The sequence below is a fragment of the Oryza glaberrima genome, chromosome 8 (genome assembly GCF_000147395.1).
Source record: "Oryza glaberrima chromosome 8, OglaRS2, whole genome shotgun sequence".
NCBI lineage: Eukaryota > Viridiplantae > Streptophyta > Magnoliopsida > Poales > Poaceae > Oryza > Oryza glaberrima.
Window position 1 is genome coordinate 17,503,678 of NC_068333.1, and position 27,667 is coordinate 17,531,344.

At 42.1% G+C, this 27,667-nt stretch overlaps 2 protein-coding genes and 1 pseudogene across 2 annotated transcripts; all 3 read right to left on the reverse strand.

Moving 5' to 3' along the window:
* Positions 1-377: 377 nt before the first annotated feature.
* Positions 378-11,583, reverse strand: LOC127783089 (amino acid permease 4-like; annotated as a pseudogene).
* On the reverse strand, positions 4,171-8,517 carry LOC127782180 (homeobox-leucine zipper protein HOX5). The gene is made up of 3 exons (XM_052309255.1): positions 7,902-8,517; positions 7,430-7,833; positions 4,171-5,030 (listed from the first exon to the last, which is right to left on the reverse strand). The coding sequence occupies exons 1-3, from the start codon at positions 8,017-8,019 to the stop codon at positions 4,506-4,508; spliced, it is 1,047 nt and encodes a 348-aa protein (XP_052165215.1). The 5' UTR covers positions 8,020-8,517; the 3' UTR covers positions 4,171-4,505.
* Positions 11,584-17,390: 5,807 nt separating the features above from the next.
* Positions 17,391-26,657, reverse strand: LOC127782191 (DEAD-box ATP-dependent RNA helicase 29). The gene is made up of 11 exons (XM_052309265.1): positions 26,187-26,657; positions 24,412-25,573; positions 24,259-24,316; positions 23,951-24,052; positions 22,522-22,561; positions 22,277-22,353; positions 22,089-22,141; positions 21,341-21,422; positions 21,212-21,262; positions 19,277-19,412; positions 17,391-18,290 (listed from the first exon to the last, which is right to left on the reverse strand). The coding sequence occupies exons 1-11, from the start codon at positions 26,623-26,625 to the stop codon at positions 17,920-17,922; spliced, it is 2,571 nt and encodes an 856-aa protein (XP_052165225.1). The 5' UTR covers positions 26,626-26,657; the 3' UTR covers positions 17,391-17,919.
* Positions 26,658-27,667: the final 1,010 nt, after the last annotated feature.

Here is a 27,667-nt window from a genome sequence, read left to right on the forward strand (position 1 = left end):
AAACAAAATATTACTTGAATAATCCGATTTTATAAGGAAATACCATTCACCATAATAGTCTAATCAAGTGGCTTGTCTATCCTTTTTTTAAACAAAAACTTCGTTATTGCTTTTCTTTATCCATTTAAGCTGAGTTCTTTTCACAACTTTTCCAACCCACATATTTTGTTTTCCGCGCGGACACTTTTCAAACTGTTAAATGATGTGTTTTTTAAAAAAAATTCTATACAAAAATTACTTTAAAAAATCATATTAATACATTTTTTTAAAAAAATAATAAATACTTAATTAAAAAATAAAGAAAATGCGTCATTTCGTTCGGCGTGCGCGAGCTCACCTCCCGGACACAGCCCCAGTGGCTGGTGCGCTTGGCCCATCTACCGGCGGCCCAGACACCCCCACCCCAGCAGGCCGCAGTCCTGCAAGTTGGGCTGCCAAGCTTGGCTGGGCCGCAATGAGTCCACGAGCTCCCAAGCTTCCATCTGCTCGATCTGCCGAGGTGTGCAACACTATTCCAATTGCCGCAACACTATTTCCAATTAGTCAATAGAAATTACAGTACCCATTACCATCGGTAGCAGATCCAACAAGAAAACAAGTCAGGAGCTAGAAGCAGTAATGAGTCAGCATGGGACCTACATCTTTTCTTATATATTTTTTGTGTGCCTTAGATGTGAATCCCATACCGACTCATTTGTCACGTTAGCGAAACAAACCTTTTATAATACCGGAGGACCTACTTTAACCCGGTTTTGCAAGTTGAGTCAAGATATCTATTGCAGTTTGGGGAGGTGATTTAAACTCGATGAAAAGATGATGGATGTAAAGTGGACTTATTCCTAAGGGCCCATTTGGATAATGGGAAAGGGAAATGATTTCCCACCTATGAAGGGGTAACTTTGAATCATATCCATCCATTTTCTTCACCTTATTTTAACCTAGCCCTTCATTCATTTCCTAATTCTAATCCCGCCCTTCATTTCCCATTAGGAATAAGTTCACCGGAGGTTCCTCAATTTAACAGCGAGATTTTTTGAGGCCCCTTAACCACAAAACCAGAAATGTGTACCCCTAAACTCACACAAACTGTTCAAAGGAGGTCCCATAGCAGTATATGTGGGTGGTTTCGCTGACGTGACATCCTAGTCAGCAAAAAAAAATTTAAAAAGTACATGGGGCCTACATGTCAGTAGCACTTTTTTTTCTTCTCCTCTCCTTCTCTTCTCTTTTATCTCTTCTCTTTCTCTGAAATCTCCTCTTTCTCTTCTTCTTTGGTGAGTGAGGCCGGCGGCGGAGAGGGCAGAGCGGCGATGGGCAGGCAGCGGGCGAGCGCGGCGGCGGGTCCGCGCGGCAGCCGAGCGGCGACAGGCAAGCACGGCTTGCGGGCGGAGTAGCGGCAGCGCGGAGCGGCGCCAGGATGCGGGCAGAGCGGTGATGGTTGGCGGCGGGCGAGCGGAAGGCAAGAGCAGCGGGCTGCGGGCAGAGCGGACAGCGGGCGAGCCTGGCGGGTGGAGGAGGGGGCCGCAACGGCGGAGGTGGCCGAAGGAGGAGCGTGGTGGCGGTGGGCGAGCTCCGCCGGCCTACTCAGCCCACCACGTTGCCGAAGAAAGAGAGGAGCATGACGACGACGGTGGTGAGGTAGACGAACTCCAAGCGCGAAGGGCCCCACGCGGAGCTCCTTGGCGATGAACGCGCTGTCCGGCGACCGGCAGGACGCCCAGCGCTTGACGAAGACGAAGATTGGTTGGACGAACACCTGGTAGGCGCCGACAAGGTGCACGACGATGGTGACGTTGGCGACGTCGAGCAGCCAGAAGGACTCGTAGAACCCGAACCCCGTGAGGAGGTTGTTCGGCAACGCGTAGCCCATGCACCCACACAGCATGTAGAACACCGTCGTCGTCACCACGCTCAGCCTCGTCGCGCTCTTCATCACCTTCGCCTAAAAAACAGAGCAAATTAACTTTGTAGCTAATGGTGTCAGTCTCACTCACTTGGATCTCGATGAGGATGTTGGAGAAGGAGTAGGCGAAGGCAATGTCACCGAATGCCTGCAGGCTGCGCCACACCTTCTGCGTTGAGCTGACACCGACGCCGATGCTGATGCCGGTGAGGCTGCCATGGATCCCGCCATTGGCTGCAAATTCAGAGCTCATCACGGTAAGCAAAGACAAATTAAAGAACCAGATTATCTGTATGTGACAGAAGAATTAATGGACGTTACTCGAGCTGCGGCACGGGGCGCCATGGCCGTTGTGGTGTAAGGGTTACTCGCGCTCGTCTGCTTGCCCGTCGTTGTGCTCGTCTGCTCTAACCGCCGTTGTGCTCGGCCGCTCGCCCGCCGCCGTGCTCGGCCGCTCGCCCGCAGGCCGCGCTCAGCTGCCGCTGCCCGCGGTCGCTCGGCTGCCGTGCTCGCACGCTGCCCGCCCTTCGCCGAGATAAAGAGAAGAGAAGGAAAAGAAAAGAAAAGAAAGAAAATGTGCAACTGACATGTGTGCCCTATGTACTTTTTAAAATTTTTTGTTGACTAGGATGCCACGTCAGTGAAACCACCCACATATACTGCCATGGGACCTCCTTTGAACGGTTTGTGTGAGTTGAGGGGTACACATTTCTGGTTTTGTGGTTAAGGGACCTTAAAAAATCTCGTTGTTAAGTTGAGGGACTTCCGGTGAACTTATTCCTTTCCCATTATCCAAACATAGCCTAAGTGCATTGGTCCGCCAAATAGGCCAACCACAAAAAAGCCCTCTAATTCTCTGGGCTGGGCTATACTCAATGGGAACGTTGCGCGAGGCCCACCATAAAAAAATCCATCTCCCTCCGCACCCGGATGTACAGTATCACCGTTTCCCTCAGATTTGGGTTAGTACAAAACCAGAAGCCTAGGCCCTGAACTAAACTGAAAAAAAAAAAGAAGAGATAACTGCATGCGCTGCTGTATGATTTATATTTGTGTAAATATTCGCAAGTCGCAACACTTGTGTGTACCGGTCTAGGTCTACCCATATTGCCCGTCAGGGTAGCAATTTGTGTGCTTTTTCTGTACCTGAATCTGGCTGTGTTTTCTTCTCTAAACACTAGGAGACATTTTGTCTGAACACGAGGAGGCAGGATTTTTTTATCATGGGTGTACAGAACTGATTAATGAGCTGAAATAATAAGGTCTTTGTAGCGAAAAATTATGGACAAATAGTTGTACATGTGATTTAATGAGGTGAAATTGATGTTTCAAGTGAAAATCCATCTATTTGGTCAAAATTATAGTAGTACAATTTGACAGAAATACCGTAGCTTTGACTATTAGTAAAAAAACTTGGGTGGGCATGCATTTGTACACCCATGACCCTATACTGCCCCCCGCCCATGACACGAGAAATATAATGGCGGATGCCAAATTAAGATAATCTGTAGGCAGCAACTTGACAACGACCTTAATTACTAGTATAAACAGTTATTTATTCACTGAAATTGGCATGGTGTTAAAAAAAAGCTTACTAGTATAATCCACCACAAACGATGTTAAACCAAAGGTTCTATCTAAACCACCACAAATGTATTATAAACCAAATGAATTAAGACGCCAATTTGTAGCTTGGAAGCAAGATGAACAAGTGGCAGAGAGTTCACTGGCTAGCTTAATTAGAGATCAGGTCAGCAGGTTATCCTCTCTCTGTCTCTCTAGATCTCTTTCTAGAGATTAATCTTATCGCCTGTAAAACACGCAGTCACGTTCGACGTACGTACGCTGGTTGCAAATTGCATTAGCTCATCATTTCCATACAAGAGTTGACCACCAATTTTCTTTACAGAATTGTCATCGTCTACTGTTAATTAAGCACCCTAACAGCTGCAATTACCATTGATAAATCTCTTTCTCTGAGCTAGCCACGCCACCTGTAACATTTGGTCTGTGTCTGAAATATTCCTGCGCCAAAGAATAGAGTTTACGTGTAAGCTTCCTGTCTTTCCCTGACAAGAACACCATAATAAACTCCGGTTTGCAGCGGACGCATGCCATTATTTACAAGAGTAGTATATATGGCATCTTTTTTATATTTAAAACAAACCAACTTTGCATATTTTGACCAACAATTGGTCAGATTTAAGTCATGCAATGTAGTATTAAGGTTCTATCAAGAATGTGCTTTATAAGAAACCAATGTGAAGTTTAACCTTAAAGACTTTCTTCTAATCATAAAAACATCTTATCGGAGGTAAATGTTTATTATTGGTCAACACTACAAGGAATTATTCCAATCTTTCCGAGTATCATTCATGATCCCGTCTATATATCATATCGTGTATGAATACATGACACCTTCAAAACATACAATTTGAACAAACACAACTTACGACAAAACACGTACACTTTAATTGCACATAATTAACATATACCAGCGATTAAAAATAGGGCAAAAGAAAGGACGGAGAGGAGGGTCTCAAGGTCACTTGATTGATTCATTCATTGATAGCATGGCTCCAATGCTCCATGCTTCCATCGATCAGCTCCAGAACCAGGCGGTCCAGCTGCCGAGCTGCGCCTCCTCGTCGGCGGCGGCGTCGTGGTGCACAACTCCGGCGGCGCCGAACATGGCGGCGGCGGCGGCGTCGGGGAGGTCGAAGCTGCAGCCCTCGTCGCTGACCGCGCCGCCGTCCTCCTCCTCCGACGAGAGGGCGTAGTGCCCGGCGCAGTCGCGCTCGTACGCCTCCGCGGCGTCGGCGAAGTACGCCGACTCGCAGCTGAGGCGGTCGTTGGCGCCCTCGGTGACGTCGAAGACCACCACGGCCGCGCCGCCGCCATCGCCGTCGTCGTTGGTGCCGCCGCTGCTCACAAGATCATCTTTATGCGGCGGCTGCTGGTGGCCGGGCGGTGGCGCCGCCAATGCGCCGTCGACGGTGGCGAAGCCGGTGGTTGACGCGGCCTCCGTGTGTTCGTCCGGCTGGTCGACCTCCTGCGCCGCGGTGGTGATGGTCGCCGACGACGGCGACGTCTCCTTGTCTTGCAGCTTCTCGGTTAATGAGATTACCTGTGACATTAAGCATTACAGTGAGGGACTATTCAGAAAGGGGGGCAACATTTTTGAAATTTGGAAAGATTTTGGCTGAATTTGATCAAATTATGGTAAATTCACAAAAATCTGAAGTAAATTCAGGAGAAATAGTTTCATGCCAGGGGATCCGAAATTCCCAAAATCTTAAACCAAAATACTAAACCCTGCCTGTGTCACAATATACTGAATTACTGATAATCAGTGGCGGATCCAGAAAACCGATTCGTTAGTGTCATAACGTGTCTATCGGTGTCATAGTATGTTAATTATATTTATATCATAGTGTTATAATATGTGGATAAGCAGTTTCGCTATAGATTTTGCTGAAAGTCGTCGGTGTGCCTGACACCGCTCATACTACTGTAGATCCGCCCCTGCTGATAATGCTCAAGGCATGATATCATTTCCTATGAATATGCAGTTATGTCATAGGTTTTGCAAGAAGTCATTGGGATCCAATGCTGACACTGTACCCCCAATGTAAGCATATATGCTGATCACTTGGCCGGCATCGCTGTCTCAATCTGATCCACCGGCCAAGGTACATGCAGGCATGTGTGTGATCTAGCCTCAAGATTCGTGAAGTCTAGTCTAAGACACACCATGTGATGCTCGTGTACAACTCGAGGCATTACACAAAAATGACTTGTGTGAAGCACCTGAAGAATAGCTAGATCTACTATTTTTCTTGTTGCAAAATGCAAAGTGAAGGTGAACTAATTCAGTATCCTAGTTCATTTTTACTTTTTTTTTGTTGGTGTTTAGTGGACTTTAAAGAAATTAATGCTAGTACTATGCAAGAAAAATGTTAATGGTATTTTCAAAATTTCCCTGGTTGACTCTTTCATTTCTTATCATGTACTGCTTCTATGTTCTCCAAAGTCAATCTCACAGTACATAATTCCTGTCCTTCGGTATATCTGTCCTGGGACGTATTCCCTCCGTCTAAAAAAAGCCAACCTAGGAAGGGACCCCTCCTAATACAATGAATCTGGACAATTGTCTTTTTTTGGAATGGAGGGAGTACATCTAGAGTGACATGAATTTTACATCCATGCATGTGAACCATAGTCTAACCAGTTTTAATTTGAGTTTTGATCAATGATCAACTATTGAACCACCGTTGAGATTCCAAGTGCCCAAGTTTATACTACTGGGATAGCAAGAACATGCTAGTTTGCGGTTGCTAATCCAACAGTATGACACAGCTAACAGAATCAAGCCCCCTCTAACAACATGTTAGGTGGGTTTATTGTAGATTCCCTGGATTTGATACAGAATATATATCGCTTGCTGATAATAAACGATGACAATCTTAACCAAATGTGCACCCGCTGAGGAAAAACATGAATGCATGGTCACTCCTTATATCAAGATAAGAAATTCCTCAAATTATGATGTTCTCTACTTCTCTTCCTCACTAAGAAAATAACATGCTCTAGAATTTAGATCAACAACTTCTAATTGAAAAAAATAAAGATGATGCTTTCACCATTTTTGCAACTTCTAATTGAAAAAATAAGGATGATGCTTTCACCATTGTTGCAACTAAACTCAAGACCCTAAAAAACACTAAACTAAACTCACGAAGCTCTGCCTAGTAATTTGAACAAAAATACATTTTTGCGTTATTTTTTACATGAACATGATATTAACAAAAAAACAAAGTGATTGGACAAATAAACATCTGTTCTAGCTTGGTGAAATACCCACCAGCTTGAAAGGCTTCTTTTTTTTTTCTTTGTGGGTTACAAGTTAAAAGGCACTTGACCTACGCTGAAAAAAAATAGTTTTAGCGTTTAAAAGCCAAGGCTGAAGGCTGACAAAGACGAAACAATCTCTAAATTAATTCTAAAAATAAGCTCTAAATTTCAATTGACCGCGGCTGAAGCAGTAGCCAACTGTGAAACGGAGCAACCATATGAATTCACGTGATTACACGAGCTGAGAAAAAACAAAACAAAGAGTACATCTAGTCGTCAGGATATTCTAAAAAAAATTAAGAGAAATATGCATGTGCTGCTTAGATTAGCGGTGCTTAGACTTTGGGAAACGAGCATAAATATGTTCGTTAGATTCCTAACCACTGTTTAAAAAGTTTGATTTAAAAAAAACTTAAAAAAACGCATCGAGTTGTGGGTCGCCGCTGATCGCTATCCAATCAAAAGGCGCCAAAAAGTGGAATCTTATTTTACAAGTGCGGTTGTATTTTTACAAAAGGAGGGGCCTATTTTTACAAAATTAAACTACGGTACTACCATTTTGCACCGAAGCCCCCGAACTTGTTCGAATTTTAAAAGAGCGGTCCTTCGATCACAAGAAATTAACTGCGGTAATTAATTAATTGAGAAGGGTGAAAAAAATCAGTGGGAGACCTGCGCGCGGAGGCGGTCGTTGTCGGAGAGGAGGGCATGGTGGTCGGCGGCGAGGGCGTCGTAGGCGGCCTTGAGGCGGTCGAAGTCGTGCTCGAGCTGCTTGGTCTTCCAGCGGGCGCGGCGGTTCTGGAACCAGACGGCGACCTGCCGGGGGGCCATGCCGAGGCGGCGGGCGAGCTCCGTCTTCCGCTCCGGCTCCAGCTTGTTCTCCTCCTCGAAGCTCCGCTCCAGCATCTGCACCTGCTCCGCCGTCAGCCGCCGCTTCTTCTCCGGCGCCTGCTCGTCGTAGTACTCCTCCTCCAGGAGCTCCTCGTGCGTCGTGAAGAACGGCCGCTTCGCCCCCGCCCCCGCCGCCGACGACGACGACCGCGATTCATCCATCCCCAGCACCGCCGCCGGCACGCCTGCGTTATAACACGCGTCACTCGCCTGAGACGGAGACGACGACGATCTCTATTGGATCTCTGTTTACCTCGGAAGAAGCCGCCGCTGTTGGCGCTGCCGCCGCCGCCGAAGAGAAGCATCTGCGCGCCGCCGGGGCACGCCCGCCGCGCCACGCCGGAGTCGAACACGACGCGGCCGGGATCCATGCTCTCCTCCCCCTCTTCTCCTCCCTTCTCCAAGAACCCAAGAAAACCCGATCTCGAAGCTGCTCTCTCGTTCACGCACGCACGCGCACCTACCAACCGCGCGCTCCGCCGCCGGCTCGCCGCCGCCGCCCGAGAGGGCGTGGGCTTAGAAGGAGGAGGCGACCTTATGGCGGAAGAAGCTGGTGCTCCACAGCATGCGCGTCGACGTCTTCATGGGGTACAGCGAGAACCCCATGCCGCCGCCGATGGAGGAGGAGGAGAAGAAAAAGAAGAGACAAAGCCTTCTCCGGCGAGGTGCTCCTTCCGGTGGCCGGCCGGCCCGGCCAGGGACCTAGTTGTAAATATAATATTTTCAGAGGGGCCTCAATGTGAAAAAATGGGCAGGTGATGGGAGAGGAGGCAGGGCAGCAGATGCGAAATGTCTCTCTCTTTCTTTTTTTTTTATTATTTTTTGTTTTTGGGATTTTTTTGGCTTCTGAATTTTGTTGCTAAAGTTGAGAGCCACTGCGGGGTTGGGTTTATGTAGGCAAGGGAAGGGTATGGATTTGACAAAAATGCCCCTGATTAGCGTGTGGCTTTGCCTCCTAATTGGGGGATTTGGGGGCATCTTAGTGTTAATTAATGTGGTTTGAGGGATCTAAGGTGCCACTGATCGCGGATCTTGAGACACTTGTTAGGTTTAAGCGAGGGCAACTATGTTGGATTACCAAATAGTACTCCCCCAGTAGCACAATTTAAAAAATGAAGAAAAAGAAAATAATAGTTATATGTGCATACAGCCTAGCATGATAAAAGACCATATGCATTTGTCTAGTGCATATTTCTATCAGCTTAAGTTTGTGATTTTTTTGACATATACCTAATGGTGTGTTTAGTTCGCGAAAAGAAAATTTTTGGGTGTCTCATCAGATGTTTGACCGGATGTCGGAAGGGATTTTCGGACACGAATGAAAAAACTAATTTCATAACTCGCAACCATGAGACGAATTTATTAAGCCTAATTAATCCATCATTAGCACATGTAGATTACTGTAGCACTTATGACTAATCATTGACTAATTAGGCTCTAAAGATTTGTCTCGTGATTTCTATGCAAACTGTACAATTAGTTTTTTTATCTATATTTAATGCTCCATGCATATATCCAAAATTCGATGTGACGTTTTTGGTAAAAAAAATTCTGGAACTAAACAAAGCCTAAGTTTGATGATGATGGGTACTGTTTTCCTTTTTCCGATTATGATAGGGTTGTCACACTTGAAGTAAATTAGTAATGTTTTTTTTGTCATCAGCTTTGCGAATTAAATTGCATAGACTTGGATATACACTAAGAATATGTATCTTGTCACATGACACGTGGGACCCAGCTAAAAGGATATGTCAAGAAATATGATCCTCACATTCCTAATCCCTGAGCTGGCTTTCAATTCCCTCCTTTGCAATTTGTTATCTTTTGTTTCCTTTCAAAAAAGAAATTGTTATCTTTTGTCTGATTGATAATCTATGTGGGTGTAGGACTGTAGGCTCACAGTTATATCTGTTTTTTCGTAGATTTCACAGGGGACAGTCTCAGCTATAATTCAGAATTATTGGATCGCAAATTGTTGGTTTGTGAGATTTAACTTATATAAAATATGGTAGGGGGCATGCACTTAATGTACAATTGTACATTCACTTGTAAGCCAAGTGGATGCTTCATTGCAAGTGAGAAACGCTCTCGTAAAGAAACTATATGTATAGTGATCATTATTGGTTGTCACCCATATATTTTTTCATCAAAAGTTCTATTAGTCGAAATACATGTCTCTTTTACTGAGTTTCTATGAGTAAATTTCACAATTCTATGTATATTTTGATAAAATTATTGAATTTTAATATAAATATTTATGAGTAAGTTTCACAATTCTACCAGTATTTCGACAAAATTATTGATTTTTAAGTATATAATATATAATAAATCTATAAATTTAGCATTGGAATTATCATAAAACTACATATTTTAGCCATAATATCGTAGAACAAAATATTAAGAAATCAAATAAAAAGGCTAAACATTTTAAGGGTTGATTATTACCATATTTGTCCTAATGGAATTTTTAAAACTTATAGTGTTACAATAGAATGCCGCTAAATATGTATAGCTTAAATATTGAGTTTTGTCATAATTTGATACTGATATCTAGTTTTACGATATTATGCCAGTTTTTCAATAGTTAAATTGTTAAAAGTATTGTCACTTTTACCTAATTTATTCCATCCTTATATCTGCTTGTTGACTTGAAGTAAAATCCAAAACAACCTTAGATCAGCATATCAGCGCCTTGTTTGATGTTTGTTAGGTCCCCATGACCTAATAAGATAGCCTGATAGTCATATTTTTAAAATGAATATCCTTCTATTTAATTGGCACATAGATGAGCAAAAACTAGTTGCAGCCAAAAATTATAAAATTTCTGCCCATGCATGCTAATTAAGCCGGTAGCTAGCTAGCTAATTTCCACCCACTCCCGTCGTTAATCTCACATTAGCATAATAATATCAAAATTAATAATCTCTTTTTTTTTTTTTAAATTTGCAGCAGAAGTAGTACAAATTGGTCGCTTTCTTCCCAGTCGGCTGGTTCAGCGAATGAGCAGCGGCTTGCGTGCAGCCGCTAGCCCTAGGCGCATTTTGATAATTTCGAAACGGCTAGGAAACCCAGGGACGTCATCGGCACGCGCAGACGGCGACCTCGATCGGCGCTGACGTGGACAAAAGTTAGCAGCTTCAAACTCGGGGGTTCAAGTGTTTAACCTTTACTTAATTGACTTTTTGTGTTTGTAGGAGCAAAAATGACTGGTTCACAGTGCATGGTGGGAGAATGGGTTTATTTTTGCCTTACCTCAGCTGATGATGATGTGTGTATTTGGATGAGCTGGTGAAAGAAAACCATGCTGCCCCTGGTATTTGGAGTACCCTGTATTTACTTTTTCATGGATATGTTTGATCGTAAATAGATGTGTGTTGGCAAAAAAGAATTATCCAAAATTATGGATAGTGTGGGTCGAGTTGGGGCAATATATTGACTTGCCCTGAATTATTCTATGTAGAAAATCGACTGCATATATTTTGATAAAATATAACCAGACGAAAATTTTATTCATGTGTTGTTGCGGAAAGTTTATGCCATGAAATGATAAACATAAGATATATCATTTCTTCGAGGTTATGCATAATCTACACGATAAAACAACCATCCAAAAGGCTATAAATAAATAATTAATTAAAACAATGGCTTCATTAAAGAAAAAAAAAGAAAATCACACAATCCAAAAGCCAAGACCTTAGAACTAGCAACAATTACACTTAGGAGATGACTCAGAGGGTAGTTTCGTTGCTTCCAATAGACCCCTTACTCTAGCATATGCAGTCCGGTCGGTGTCCGCTAGGTACATCACCGACGCCTTCATCTTCAGAGCCTGTAGCTCTAAGTCTTCTAGTTTTACCTGTGAGGAGGTCGTGTCTGTTGATCTTTGCTTGTATAGCGAGCAGATCTACAAGGGCGATGCTCTTCTTCACGGGCATCAATGGTGGACCGGAAAGCCGCGATGGCTAGGGAACCGGAGCTAGCGTATAAGCGGTGGCGACGACGACGATGATGGAGCTCGTCCACAACCTTGGAAATGGTGCACTGTGGCTGCCAGCGAGCGTGGATGGTGTTGAAGGGAGAAAGAAAAGGAATGGAGGGCAATTTAATCCTAGATAATATTCTAACGTGTTGCTATGGGCTGAGAATGGTATTCTATCGAATCCCTTTTGCAAAATGGCATTTCAGTAAAACCCACTTTTGACAATGGCACAATGTTAGATTTCTCCGCGGAGGCCCTTTTGGGTTCGCTTTTTGGCTATATTCTTTGCATCTTGCCACAATTTCATCTTCTCCTTTGCCATCGAACTAGTTGGATCGTCCGTCGTCGGCTTTGTGGAAGAAGTAGAGAAGGGACTTGATTACCTTTTTTTAGAAGTCCTTCTTTCCTTATTTTAGGATCTTATGTCAATTTGCTCAGTTTCAAGGTGCTTTCCTGTAAACTAGATGTACTCTTAGTTATCTTTCTATAAATCTATCTCGGAGCGAAATTTCAATCTCTGGCTCAATTGTCGTTCTTGTTTCCATATTCCTGATTTATCCACTAGGACAATCCAGTTAGCTCTTTGTGCTGAGTTTTGTCACATCAACGATATTTCAATTCATCCTATTCTTCATAATTTAACGTTGAACCCATTTCATATAATGGGAGTTTCCAGAGCTTTCGCCCCAGTTTGCTTTAAAAAAAAACACTACACTTCTTCCAGAGCAGACATCCATTATATAAAGGTATATAAATATCGCTCAGGACAAAATGCTGAGTGACTAGTGAGGGCCCCCTGTACACCACACCCATCCATCCCCTACAAAAGTCTTGTACGAGGTGATACGGCTTAACCATTCTCGGTTTGTATTTACTTAGGGCGCCTGATTATGACTTTTGGTTAGTTTTGTCGGCCAACATGCACTCCCCAGTTGCTAAAGAAAAAGAAGCCAATTCGTTTCCGTGGCTCAGAGAAGATCTCTCCTACGTACTCTCCTAGTTGTGTTTTACTTCAGACTTTCAGTGATTGCGATGTAGGACGAATTCAGAGTTTGTAGTCACTCTTTGGTTTTCAATCAGAAAAGAGTACAGTGGTGGATAATGCACGGTAGTAGGATGCATGCTTAGCCGGTTATGTACTGCTAGGATTTGTATTGTCCATGTCATGATAATTGATAGCTCATGGCTCACTTCTATCAGGAACAAGTTACTGCGTCATGAACATGACAGGAGAGAAGGAATTCAGTTCTCTCCCAAGTGGATGCAGTTCAGTGTTTCAACTGAGAGCAGACAAATGCTCTCCAGAATGTATTCTGTACAAGTACAGTGGATGACATTTCTGTTAGATGTAGTTTACAGATATGATCTGATATTTGGGGATCAGAACATGTTTTTCCATGCATTTTCTTTGAGCAGATGAGATCAAATGAAAAAAATGATGACTAGCTTTTTCTTTACCTTTGCTCTGTGATAACAAGTAATAATGAATTGTGTAGAAAACGAGCTGACAAATTGGTGAATGATCAAATCACACATCATAGTGAAATGCTTGATGGATTTTTTTTATGTTCAGATAAATTCAGTATTTTAGTCTCAGTTATTTAAGCTGAAAGCGCAAATTTTTTTTTTTGGGAATACGCGAGGGGCGCATCTTTGTATTAAGAAGGAATAAAAGTATTTACAGAGAAAGCGCAAATTTTTGTTTTCTTTTTGAATATTTTTCTCTACAGCCTTGCAGTTGACAGAGATATTTCTTATTAGTATTTTTGTCCAGGAAGAGAAATAAATATACATCAGACGACCCCAGATATTTCATTGTAATAAACAAAGTGTAGATGAGATGGGTTAAATAATTAAGTGCCCTACCTGAATACTTGAACAAATCATTGAACTAAATATACAGTAAGATGCCCTTTTGCTTGCCTGTGCCATGCTTTGGATGACATGAGGAATAGTTGTTATGCTACTCAGGATAAAGGAATACATCTTTTAATAAACCACCCACTTATCTTAGCTTAGATTCCACATTCTTGAAGAAACCAAAGTACCCAAATGTCATGTCTTTAGCCAACCACATGTTCTTTCAGGATTGCAGCAGCGGCAGCTGTTGATGCAGTCAAAATATGATTCCACTGACTAAAAAGGCTCCAATCCTTTTCTACCCTATCTTGATGACCTTTTTATTTTGCTTACTGAAGAGAAGCTACTACCTTTCTGTTCTTGGTAGAGAATCCTTTTCAGCATTTCTGGGTGCTCAACATCTGGGCAGGAGAAGGTTTTGGAGTTGAGATTGTATTTTCCATATCAGGAACAGATCTGACTTTGTCCAGTTGTATGATGTACTAGATGTGAAAAAAAAAAGCAATAACAAATCTTTGGATCTAGATGTGACAATTACTTTATTTGTTTAAGTTATCTGGCTATAGTATTTCTATTGGGTTGTTCAGTTGCCTGTCTGACCAAATGGCGCATTGCCACTGGATCTAAGAGGGAAAAACGGCCAAGATAAACAAAAGAAAACAAGCTTTGCTTAAACAAATGTGATGGTGCTAGGAAAGAGCAGAACAATGTTATGTGATAATTGTTCAAAAAAATGTACCTACATGGGCTCAACAATACAGTTTTCAGGACAATGGCATGTTCACCATTGACAATCCAAGTCAATTTGAGCTGCAGATGTATTATGGATTTTATGATACCTAAGGAAACTTTGCCTCTAAAAAGAATGAAAAAACATAATAAATTGCGCCGTATTGCTGAATAGGAATGGTATGGAGGAGTGTCATGTAGGACACTATAACTATGCATGTATTCTTGACTTTAAAGGCTTTATTCTTATCAACAGTTTGCTGCCCATGGAAGATCAATTAAGCAATGCTGAAACTTATACAACTTTGTTTTTTTTTTTTTCATGCAACTGTCTTCTATTTCTATACATTGGAACCTGGATCATCAATATATACCTCCATCACCATGTCAATGAAAGATGACATGATATGGAATGGAAATAAATGTCAACCAAAATCTAAGCATATTTCACAAAAAAAAGGGGGGGGGGGGGGGCAAATGTAGAGGCTAGATTCAATTCCATTATTTTTTAAAAAAAAAGAAAAGTACTCTAAGCAAGCATTGCACGGCCACATGTAAGTACTGTCATAAATCACTAATCCTTTTCGGTTAATTTGGTGTTGACAAAGCTAAACATGCGTGTAAATATGAGCAAAACACAGAAATTGTGCACACACATAGCTCTGTTGCTGCGTGAGACCAAGTCACCAATCTACTTTGTGATCGAATCTAGATATAATCTGCGTCGAATATGCCTAATTGTGACACAAATTGGAAGTTATTCAGGCCCAACAACCAATCAACCATTTGTGTGCTCCAATCAGCTCGCTGCCATCACCCGGTACCATGTGATTTGAGAGGCAAATTGGGGTTTCTGACTTTCCTCCATCTGATGGCTCATGACTGGGCTGAGAGACAACAGGTAATGAGGTAAACTGTGTGGAGTACTAGCTAGACTACTAGTAGTAGCATCCACTAGGGCATTGGGAAGTCGCACACCTAAATATTCCATCAACTTCCAGCAACTAACAACTTAAAAAAATAGGGACCAAATTGACAATTTTTTTTTGACAGGGTACATGAGGAACACAACCCCTCCCTTCCGTCCATATACACCACTACGCACACACGCATGCGTGTTTCTTATTCACACGTTAAGGATGAGAGGATAGCCGTAGGCCTCTCATCGAAACGTATTCTAGGTATCCTTTTTATGATTAAATTTTATAAAACTACATATACTTTACATCAACTATCGAACAAATACAATGTAAGTTATCGTAAACTACAAATTTAATAATGAAATAATGAAGTTATCACAAATTTACGTATTTTAGAGGTTGAATTCCTATAACTATTATTATGCTCAAGTTAAAATGTTACAGTTTTAGGATTAAATAGACATCAAACACGTATTGTGATAACTTTATTACTAATTTTTTATTTGTTTGGATATATTATAAATATGTAGCTCTGTAATAAATTTAATGCTAAATATGTACTAGTTTGATGATACATCTTTTTGACTATGTAGTTTTGCAATAGTTTCATCACAGTATTTATACTTTTAAAATTACTCTTTTCATGTTGACATAAGCTACCCTGTTTTCGTGACGAGTTTAAGTACGTCTCTTCGGTGCTAGTGTCACATTGCATGCCCTGGTTAGCCACGTCAACAATAGGTCAGTCCTTACGTTGGATGGCATCAACCAACCAACGAAGGGGCACTGCTAGCTGCTGAGGGCTGAAGAAGAACAAGTCAGCAAAATCAGGATTATCAAATGGTTGCTAATCATGCGAGATTTACACTGATTGATCCAGGTCAAAATTTGTGCTATTATTGATGATGGAAAAAGAATGGCTCACAACGCTCATTTTACTAGTGGGGAGCAAAAAGGCCTTGGAAAGAGGAGCCCATGCTTAGTTAGAGGAGAGCTCTGTGCATTAGTGAGCTGCGAATCACCAAAGGGAAAACCTATGGTCCATGGCCACACTAATATGACTCACACACCATGATCTATAGTCAGCTCCATTGCAAAACTTTATTACCAGCAGTGCAGCTTTCTAGATAAAATTTAGCTCGTCATGGATTTGGTCTTTTAGTCATAAGTTGTTGTGTGCCTCGCCTTCGTCCAGCGTCAACGACTCACAGCTGAGGGTTACTTTGAAATGCAGAAATCCAAAAACATAGAACAAGAAAAACGTAGAAATCAAGGTAGCATGTCTAGTTGAATCTTTTGGGATTATAGTTCATAGGAACTGTTGAAATTTATTGTTTTGAGGAAAAAGTTGAAATTCCCATCTAAACTTTGGATGGAAGTCCGTCTAACACCATAAATTTTAAATCCAGACATCCAACCTCCTCCTGAACTTTGCCATACCATCCATGTTATCCTCAAAGATGGTTTTTGCATATTTTGAAAGCTTAAACGAGCAACTTTGAATAACTAATCTAACATATTTGCATATCATCAGTTGTAAGTCATCGATTTATCCTTATATAGTGATGTCATACTATTATTATATTGGTACTTGTTTGTAATTGAGAGCTAACAAAGAGTAAAAAGAAATATTTAAATCAAAATTTTTATATATATGTCCAATGTGTATGTCATGTGATCAAACTCATCTAACTTATACACAAATTAGATAAAAACCACTATGCAAAACCACCTTAGGTGATTATATAAACGGTACTGTAAAGTTTAGGGGGTTAAATGTCCGGTTTTAAAGTTTAGGATGATAGACGGACTTCCATCGAGAGTTTAGGGGGCTTATTTGGACTTTCTCCTTGTTTGGATGCTCAATAGGAATTGTAGGATCTTGGGACAGATTGACACGTTTTCCATGAGGTCTAACCTCATGTTAGAAATTCTTTAAAATTCCCATAAATTAAGCAAGTTTTGTAGGAATATGAAATTCCCATAAAATTCCCATAAATTAAGCAAGTTTTAAAATTCCCATAAAGGAGCCATCGCTTCTCAATGACTTATCTGCTAACCAAAAATTGCGACTTGATTTGGCCCGACAAACTTCTCATCCAAAGCATATGATAAGCAACCAAAGCATGCCAAATCCTGGTAGATCACTCAAGTTGCATATAGGCAGCTTATTGGATGACAGTGGAACAGCAACATCAGCAACAGAAGCAGCATAAAAAGGATATCACAAAAAGGAGGATCATCGTCTCTTGATTATCAGGAAGAGCGGTAAGTGGGGTGGGTGGTGACGGATCGTCACGTTACAGAATTTTGCTACCTTGGCAAGGGGGAATGAATGGCAATGGCTGCGTAGCCGTGGTGCTCCAATTCGACGGTTGCAAATGCAAAGCGAAACGCACCTGGCGTTCCCGGCAGCCGCTGGTCCAGGCATCAATCGACCATTGGAGATGGTGCAAACGGATCAAAGGATTCGCTTCTGTGGAAAAAAAAATAATAACAAAGCAAGACTAGCATTTTCACAAGTAATGGCAACGAACTGCTTCCCAATTGACATAACTAATCTAAAACGGAAACAGAAGAAAAGATGACAAAACTATCCAATGTTTAAATTAGTAACGCGAACGAGTATATTCTCGGTAAGATCTCGGATGTTTTGAATTACAATTAGAGGAACGATTAGGCAAGCAAACAAAACTGGAATACACGAGAAGGCAAACAGCACCTGCTGTTGATAGCGCAGTAGCCCCTTCTCCTGTGCTTTGGATAACATTTTCTTCGTCAAATCACCTTGTGCCCTTCCCTTTCATTTTTCCCTTCCCTTTACCAAATCCATTTGCATTTCCTTTGCCTTTCCCCCGTCCCTTTCCATTGCCATCCGGTCTCCTGTTCTTTCCATTGCCATCCGGTCTCCTGTTCTTCTGGAATTTGCCATCTTTCGAGGGTCCATCGTGCCTCCTGTTGTTCTTCTGGAATTTCTGGAATTTACTCTCTTTTGTGGATCTGTTCTTCATGCGGGCAATATCCATTGCTTTTTGCTGCCTGCTCTTCTGTATTTGTTCGGGATTTCTAATCTCGGACGGTACGTCGGCGTTCGGTATATAGCGACGCCCCCGTCCCGCTGCAGTGTGTTTTCTGTTTCCTCTTTGATGGCTACCTGCAAAGTGTCATGGCGTGAGGCAGCGTTAGAGGCTTAAGAGTTGTTATGGCACAAAACAGAACAGGAGAAAGTCATGCTGACAGAATTTCATGAAAGATACAAACAAGCAGACAATAATTGCAAAAGGCAGCTAAAAGTTCATGTAAAGCAATGTTTTCCCCATTCAAATGTTTGTGGTTCCAGATAATTTTCCAGTCAACTCTGGTCAACTCATCACCAGGGTACTCCTTATTTTTGTACACTAAGTTTCAACCATTGCCTCAAAATAATGCAAGTCCAACCATTTGTGACAGGTGCACCACTAAACTAACCAGGAATGGAACAGGTGCAAGGACCACTGCACCAAAAAAACATTGCAAATCAACTAAAGATTGGCTAAACATATTACTCGATCCTATTAAAAAAAAAGGTTTACCCAGCCATCTCTCCCAAGCTTTCGCAATCCCATAGAATCCCCCAATGTTTCATCAATGAGAAAATAAATCAGCTATCACTTGCAATCAAAATTAAACTACACATGTATGATGCAAAAAGGATGCAGACAACTATGGCAACTATGACCTATGGGTAAATTATGCCATGGTAGGCTGGTGTGAACCAGTAGCTTTAGCTCTACCTACTTAGTGCTCCAAACAAAAGTTATGGCTTGACGCTGAGTTTATATAATTTTGGAATTTGGATGAACAAGCAAGTGAGCATATATTAGATCATCGCAGAACTATCTGTAATTCATAAACCCCACAAAAAGGAAGTCAATTAAAAATAAGCTCGCCATATGAGAAATTATGAGTGGAATCTTGGGAAGTTGACATGTTATAGCACCCACTAGATGGCAATTCTGATAATCTTTATGAACCAATTTTGGTCAATACCCCTTCTATATTAAATGGGCTGATAAAAATTACAATAAAATTCAAAACAGTTGACCAAAAAAAGGCATTGCGATCATGTGATGTATAAAAAGAGGATATATAAAGCATTACCTGTCGTGGATGCACCCTCTTCTGCAAAGCCACCATATTTTCTACCAGTATCGATAGATCTATGTGTCTTCTGTTGCCATTTCTTGTATATCCCTGTTTTTGTTGGCTTTAACTTTGCACCACTTTCTGTCTTAATCTAGAAGGAAAGTAGCAGATTTTACACATGAGAAATTCCATTATTGTGTATTCAGTGACATAAAGGCAAAACATGAACTATAAACAGAACTCTCAATGTGACGCAGATAAGCAAAACGTGGAAAAATCATCTCAATCACGAAAACAAGAGGTAAAAGAATGACCTGCCAACCAAATTTGTGGATTATGGAAAAAAAATATCAATAGATCCTACGCATGGGAAAGAGCATCATACATATCTCCGTATGGAAAGGGCAAACTACACATTGACTAGTGACCACTAAATATTGGGAGAACTCCTTATTCCCCGTGCAAATTTACTCAGTTTCCTTGTATTCCACCGAAATATCTGATTTCTTCTTAGTCCATTGATGATATTTACATGCTTTCTCATTCAACTCCTGTAATCCTAACAGGCTAGCACGAGTGAGTTGCTGCCATTACAGGCACTATAGCGTAAATGGCAAAGTGCCCAAGTGCCCATGATTGTCATCTGCTTCAGTTGACACCCTTGCAGATGATCACTCGCTCTATCGACCCTGGCCTTTTTTTTTTGTGGCCAGCATGAGGAGCAGGCCATGGATCAAGGCACACCAATGGAAGAACTCCACTAAGGATGTGTTCGGTAGGGAGAGTTGGGAACTCTCCCTCCAAACACGTAAAACGAGGTGGTTCATTAGCACATGATTAATTAAGTATTAGCTAATTTATTCTGAAAATGGATTAATATGATTTTTTAAAGCAACTTTCGTATAGAAATTTTTAGCAAAAAACGCACCGTTTAGCAGTTTCGGAAGCGTGCGCACGGAAAACGAAGGAGGTGTAGTTGGGAACAAGAGCTGCCGAACGCAGCCTAAGGCCACAACCGCACCACTCAACTTGCAATATCTTCATAGATGTGTCTGCATTTGGCCTCGATGTGTGTGTACAGTTCATGAATTGTACTAAAGGATAGGTGCTTGCCTGAGTTCATACTTCATAATCTGGTTCCTAGTCTAATCATGTTACTGTTGCTCTAATCCTTGGTGGGAATTTAAGAAACAGTGGTGGTACAGGACATGAAAGGCAAAGGTGGTGGTCAGGAGGAAAAAGGGCAATTCCACAGTTTCAGGCTATACTTAACAGGATGCTAACAGAATGCGGATGGGAGTAGCATAAAAAGGATGGGGAAAGTTCTTAAAGGCATATAAGGAAATTGCTAGCTTTGCATGGCAAATAAGGAACTTTTCTCCTAAATATCGTGGAAGATGCAGAAACATTATCTCCAAGTCTCCAGCAGTAAAACTAACAAATTCAAACTTCCCCGCATATTCTTTATGTTTTTTTTCTTTACTGAAATCGAATCCATGATGATAATTAATCTCAGAGAAATGGAAGTAGTCATGATTAGCATATTGTGAAGACGAATATTTACCAGAGCCATGAGTACCATCTTTTATATCACAAGAATCCATCAAATCAGTTCTTAGATAAAACTATCCAAATGCACTCATATGCAGTACAGGAGGAGAATCATGCTGGGAGTTATCGCATATAGTAGTTAACAGAATTGATGTTAGAATAAATTATAGGTTCCAATGGAACCCCTATGTTCTAAAATTCCATTCCCGACAGTTAAGTTATTTCCAGTTCAATTTGATACAGCACAAGAATTCCAGGGTATTTATGACTAGCGAAACAATTGTAAAGTCCATACCACATTAGAAGGAAACAGAATATTTAAATCAAAATAAAGCAATTCAACTCATTCTAGAGATGCCAATCAACATAAACACGATTATTAACGCAACCAACACTTACCTTTCCTGTGGCAGTGACACGATCCCCACTATTTAACTTGACAAACTTGTTCTGCAGTAATAAAATAAGCACCATGACTATGTGTGAACTGCATGCCACCAAATTTAATGTCACTATCAATAGTCATACCTTTTTCCAGTGATATCGAGTTTTCTGTGCTTGCATACCAGAAGTTTCATCATCAACTAGATCAAGAACAGCAGCATCCAATCTGCATGATAGCACTAAGCTTTTACTTAAGGCGCAAAACAACGAGGCTGCAGGTTCATTTCACAAATAATAAAAACATAGTTTGGACAAAAGTACTGTGCATCCAAATTATTAGCCTTAATTCTTAGAGTTGAAGACAGCAGATCCTACAGGGAGTTCTATGTACTTTTGGTTGAATCATGCAAATATTTAATATGTTATAGAGGGATATTTGATATTAAAGCAGAAAATGCCAAGACGCTATAACAAAATACAATTCAACATAGCATGATATCTGAGTCGGCCAGGCAAGGGAAGAAAAAAAATGGTTGGACAGGTAGGTCATACTGCCAGGAAAGGTATGCTTTCTTTCCTACTAATTCAAACATGTCACTACTACTTACAGAGACAAAACTGACACGAATCTTTGAAGAAAGAATACCAAAAGATTGAGATGAAAAAAGCAAGCATAAATAAACCAGAAAGAGGTAAGAAACAAGCTGGCTCAAAGCTACTGTCCTAGCTCCAATAAATTTTCCCAGTACCAAACTTTTATCCCTGATATAAACAGCATAATTTTTCCCAGTAGGTGCACAATTTATTTGCTATGCTGATTGAAATTTGTCAATAGAAAAGCTCACTTAGACTCAAAACAGAAGGTCATAATCATATATCAGCAAGCGCATACCTATTTTCAACAAATCCTTCGTTGGCCCTCACTGACAGTCCAGCTTCCAAATGCTAGAGTAAAAAAATTAATGAGGAAGAAAAGCTACATCAGGCAGCTGTTAAATAAGAAATAAAGAAATTCGAGTATTTATAAACCCACACATATTTTGTAGCAGGGATTCTTTATGCTGGGTTTAGGAGGCATACTTGGTTTTGAGGCACTGAACTTATGTAGTATTCCTCATCTCTAAAGCTCTGTAACTTCCGCTTATTACCACAAACATCTGAAATGGATATGGAATACAAAATATTATAATCACAGTGATAATGGTGCGACTTCTACAGGAATACTGTCAGTGATCAAGAAACTTCAAGAAGCCCTTTTAAGTTAAACAGCATAACAGAGGTATTGCTTGCACAATGACAATCAAAGGGAGAAAAGAATTTAGGACCTTTTCTCTCCCAGTTTGAAATGTTCTCCACCAATTCTTCCTGCATAAGTAAAATCACAAAATCAGTATTCAAAGCATAAGAAAAAAAAAGGAATTACATTCAATGTAGCACAGGCAAAATAAGAAAAAAGTATATTTGTGTTCATATTAGCAAGTCATGTTTTTCCATTTACATTATAAAATCTAACAAGCGATTAATCTGAAAAAACAGAAGGTTCTGTTTGCCCTCCCCATCACTGTAAGGCAGTTGAGCCCATAAACAGGTTGCAAATATCATTAGGTGGGCAGCTGAATGAGTATGAGAAACTAACAGCAGAAGGATCAATTGCTAACAATCACTACCATGCATGGTTGATATACATCTGCGATGTTACATATTTTCATGTAACAATGTTTAGGAACATATATTGCTAAACAAACGTCAGCCACACATGCATAGATATAATACAGATGTACAATATCACATCTGAATAAAGTTGGGAGTAGTAAACACCTCAAGCTAATGAGCATCCTAATAGAAGTAAACATCCCAAGTTCCCAACAAACAGAACTAGCTGTTTACTGATCATTAGTGGCTCCCAACGTAGGTAGAAGTAAACATCAGATGTGAGTAGATAACATCACAAGGCCGTCATATATACAAAATAGTTGTGTGGGAAATATTCTGCAGTTTGTAACATGCATGGTAAATTCTATTAGTCAGCTTTGTTAGAAATACAATCTCCACTTGCTCTGTAGTGATCGTATTTACTAGAATAACTAGATGATACCCCACGTGTTGCTGCGGGATGACTATGTACAGATAAATGGCTTTAAAAAGATATGCAAGCTAAGGAAAAAGAAAAGATGAACAAAATAAAATTAAAGGACTTAAACTCTTCAGTTACATGGCTGAGGAAATCAACAGTCTCCAACTAAAACATAGAGCTGTATGAATGTACCACAATTACAACGATGAGATGCATGTGAATAGAGGAGAATTAAAGGACTAACTTCAGTTTCACATAAGCTAAGACCTTCTTCTAACCCTCCAACAGATGATCCAGCGATCAGGATTTTTAGGATGATGTGGCTCAATGCATGTTGAGCTTTTGGTTCCAACTATATAGGGTATATATAGAGAGAGTTATTTTAGATTAGCTTCTCACATAAATTACACATCACTGTATAGGTCTGATTAAAGACCTTAAGTCAGCCTAATACCTCATGGCCTGACTGGAACTGCCACACCTAACTGCTAGAGTTTCCAAGATCTAATAAACTTATATCCAATTAACTTGTGTCTTAGGAAAATATCCAAGTTGTAGTCTGAAACATTCCACGTCTAATGAGAGTAAACAAGCGTATGTCCTTTCTTCTCAAACACGCAGGAGATGTGTGGCATTCCATTAAAGAAAGAAGCATATGTCCTTCTAAGAGTAATAATTACCTTTGGCTCATGATCAACATTATTCTTTTGATGTACTAAATTTATAATTCCCTCATGCACTTCTCTTTTCTTCTTCATCACATCTAGCCATTGATTTGAACCCTACAAGCAATCCAAGATGGTGATGTCAGGTAAGTCTGATGAAATGCTATTACACAATTGCACATCCGTCACATTTGGATGTATTACATTCCAGACATCTAAAAGTATATGAAAAATTAGATTTAGCTACCTGTTGCAAGTTTAGAAGAAACATAAGAACATGATTTTCAAAATTCACAAATTGAAAAAAAGAACTACTTGATTACTTTGGAATTTCTTGCCCTAGCAGCTTCACCTTCAGCCTCTAAAATCGTCTGCTTTGGCCTGGCATAATCATTAATTCAGGATGAGACCCATTACAAGACACAAAATGAGCAAGTGCAAGAAAAATTGGAAGTAATGCTAACTCAAGAAACTACCGAAATGATTTCAAGCGTTCCGAGAATGCAAGAGCTGAAAGCTCATCTGACCCAAGTACGTCCCTGAAAATTGGATGAAGACCTTCACGAGGCAAATCTTTTACCCTTCTGATTGATTCTGTTGAAGGCATTGGACGAGTCTTCAGATACAAATGGAAAGCATTAGTGCATGGCTTTTCCAATGCAATTAGATCTGTACAACCATTGATGACTTCTTTTATTCCATCAGATACAAGATCAATGATTGTCTGAGGAAAACGCCCATACACAGTTTCTCCATTTGCAAGAGCACGATCAATTTTTAAATTCATTCCCTCCATATCCTTCAGAAGTTCCTCCTCTGTTGGAGCAGGTCTAAGAGGCTTTGAAAGGAAAAGATGTAGGTCCAATAAATATGCCATGTCCTCCGAAGTGACAAAAGTATATGCTGTGCCACTTCTACCTTGTCGAGCTACTCTGCCAACCCTATGAACAAATAATTTAGGCTTTGCAGGGAAGTCCCAGTTCACCACATTATCAAGCAATGGAATATCCAGACCCCTTGCAGCAACATCTGTCACAATAAGTATCATAGTTTTCCTTGCCCTGAATTTTGAAATATGAATATTGCGGGCTTCTTGATCCATAGCACCATAGGAAAGGGAAGGTTCTAAGCCCTCCTCCCGGAACAGAATATTTAGGAACTCCACATGATGCTTGGTTGAAACAAATATTATTGTCTGTTCCTCAGAGCTGATTCGCTCCCTGACCAAGTACAGTAAAGCAGCTAATTTCTCCTCCTGACGCAGCGTGAAAAAGGCAAGTTTAAGATCAGGACTGATCTTTTTGTCCAAATCAAGTCTTACAATTTGTGGGTCACGTAGACCAGCTTTTGCAAAATCTGCAAGGGCTTGTGGCAAGGTGGCGCTGAAGAGCAATGTTTGTCGTGTATCACTCAGCTTATGTAGAATGTCATGCAGTTGCTGGATTAACCCCAAGCTAAAGAGGGAATCTGCCTCGTCAAACACAACATATTCCACTGTCCGAAGATTCAAGTCCTCAACCTCTGCCAAATGGTGCACGAGTCTGCCAGGTGTTGCAATTATGATATCCGGATTTTCTGCCAATTCCTCAAACTGACTCTCCATGCTATCTCCACCAACAATCAGGCTAATCTTTAGATCTACAAAAAGGAAAATATATATACTCATCAACATTGTTATAGTATTTTATCTGGCAGATAGAAAGACACAACCTAGAAAAATAAACAAATGTTGTCCAAGTTATAATGAGGATACATTACAAACACCACTGGAAAATTACTGAGGGTCACAAGCAGCTCAACACGTGTTGTATCATGTTTAAAGATTGTGTCATATCGTTAACACAACTAATAAGTATGATATTGAGGAACACTCAACAAAATCAGCAGTGACAATGAAAAAGTAAGCTAACGAATAACATGAGGCTGCATGCATGCTATCAATTAATCAATGGCTTATGGATATTTCAGCCCAACGATGCATGATTCAATGCAACATAGGAAGCTTAAACTCCAATAATCATACGATTTCAGAGCCATACGACAATCCTAAAGTAAAATAACCAACCCATAGACTGCTGTTAAGAAATAACGACATAATTTGGCAAAACATCAAAAATCTCAAAGCAGAAGCATCACGAGAAAGTATAACCACCACTCTATAGATCAAATGGCTTACGCGAATCAGATTATTATTACCAAGCTAATCAGCTAGATTAGCTGGGGGATGGGTAACGAGCGGGGGGACACGCACCAGTGAACTTCCCGAGCTGCTGCGCGAACTTGAGCGTCTGCGTGGCGAGGTCGCGGGTCGGCGAGAGGATGAGCGCGCGGATGCCGGCGCCCGCATCGTGGCGGCGGAGGCGCTGGATCATGGGCACGAGGAAGGCGGCGGTCTTCCCGGAGCCCGTGCGCGCCATGGCGGCGATGTCGTGGCCGGCGAGGATGAGCGGCATGGCCTTCCGCTGGATGGGGGTGGGCACGCGGTACCCCTTGTGGCGCACCCCGCGGTATACCTCCTCGCACAGCCCCATCGACTCGAACCCGCCCGACTTGGCCTTCTTCTTGCTCGCCCCTTCCCCCTCCCGCTTCGGCCGCCCCGGCGGCGGCTTGTGCTCCGCCATGGCGTCCGCGGAGGAGGACCTCGGCTTGCCTCCGCGGGAGCTGGGTTTGGAGGGGTTGAGGCGCGCCATGGGAGGGAGGAGAGAGGGAGAGATGGGGTGGGTGGGTGGGTGGGTTTAGGGCTTTTGAGGTCTCGGCCGCGGCGGCGAGGCGAGGCGGGGGGAGGAGGAGGCGGCGGAGTAGGCAGCAGGGTTAACCTGCGAGGCTGAGAGACGGTGCGTGTTTGGCGGGCTGGGCTGGAGAATGTGAATGGGCCACTGGGCTCACTCCTATCTTCCCTGGAGAAAAGGAAAAAGTACACCGAAGGTCCCTCAACTAGTCAACGAGTTACAAAATCGTCCTCCAACCGCAAAACCAGATATATGGCATTTCTCAACTTACAAAACCGTTCACTTTAGGTCCTTCATTGGTTTTGACCCTGGTTTTATCCAACATAGCGGCTAAGTCAACGTGAGACCCACGTGGGTCCCACATATCAGGATGCCACGTCAGCACCCTCTCTCTTCCCTCTCCTCTCCTTTCCTCGTCTCTTCCTCTCACTTTTCTTCTCTGCAAGCGGCAAGCCAGCCGGCGGGTGGGGAGGAGGTCGCCGGGGTGAGGCGGGAGAGGAGGAGGTGGCGGGCGACGAGGCGGCGACGGCGGTGGCGGCTGCGACGCGAGAGGGGAGGCCGCGCCGCCGAGGTCAGATTCTCCCTTCCCCCCTCTCTCTCTCTCTCTCTCTCTCTCTCTCTCTCTCCTCTCGTCTGCATAGGCCGGCTGCCGGCAACGCAAGAGAGGAGGTCCGGTGGCCGGTGACGCGGGGACAATAGTGGCAACGTGGCGGCGGGAGAGCTACCGGGGAAGAGCGAGGACGATAGGGACGCATCGTCGCCGTCATCTATCCACAGATCCCCTTGTGTGTGCCGTCGAGGTGAGCCACTGCCGCTGCCACCATAGGCTAGCCGGCGAGGAGGAGTATGGGATGGGTCTTCAGGCTAGCCGCCGGCGGCCACCGCGCGCCTCTCCCCATCGTCTGCCATGACGCGCTGGCGGAGTCCGTGGTGCTACGTGTGCGCCGCCGGCTGGGACCCCGCCTCGTCAACACATCATACCGATGGGTGGAGCACGAGCTGG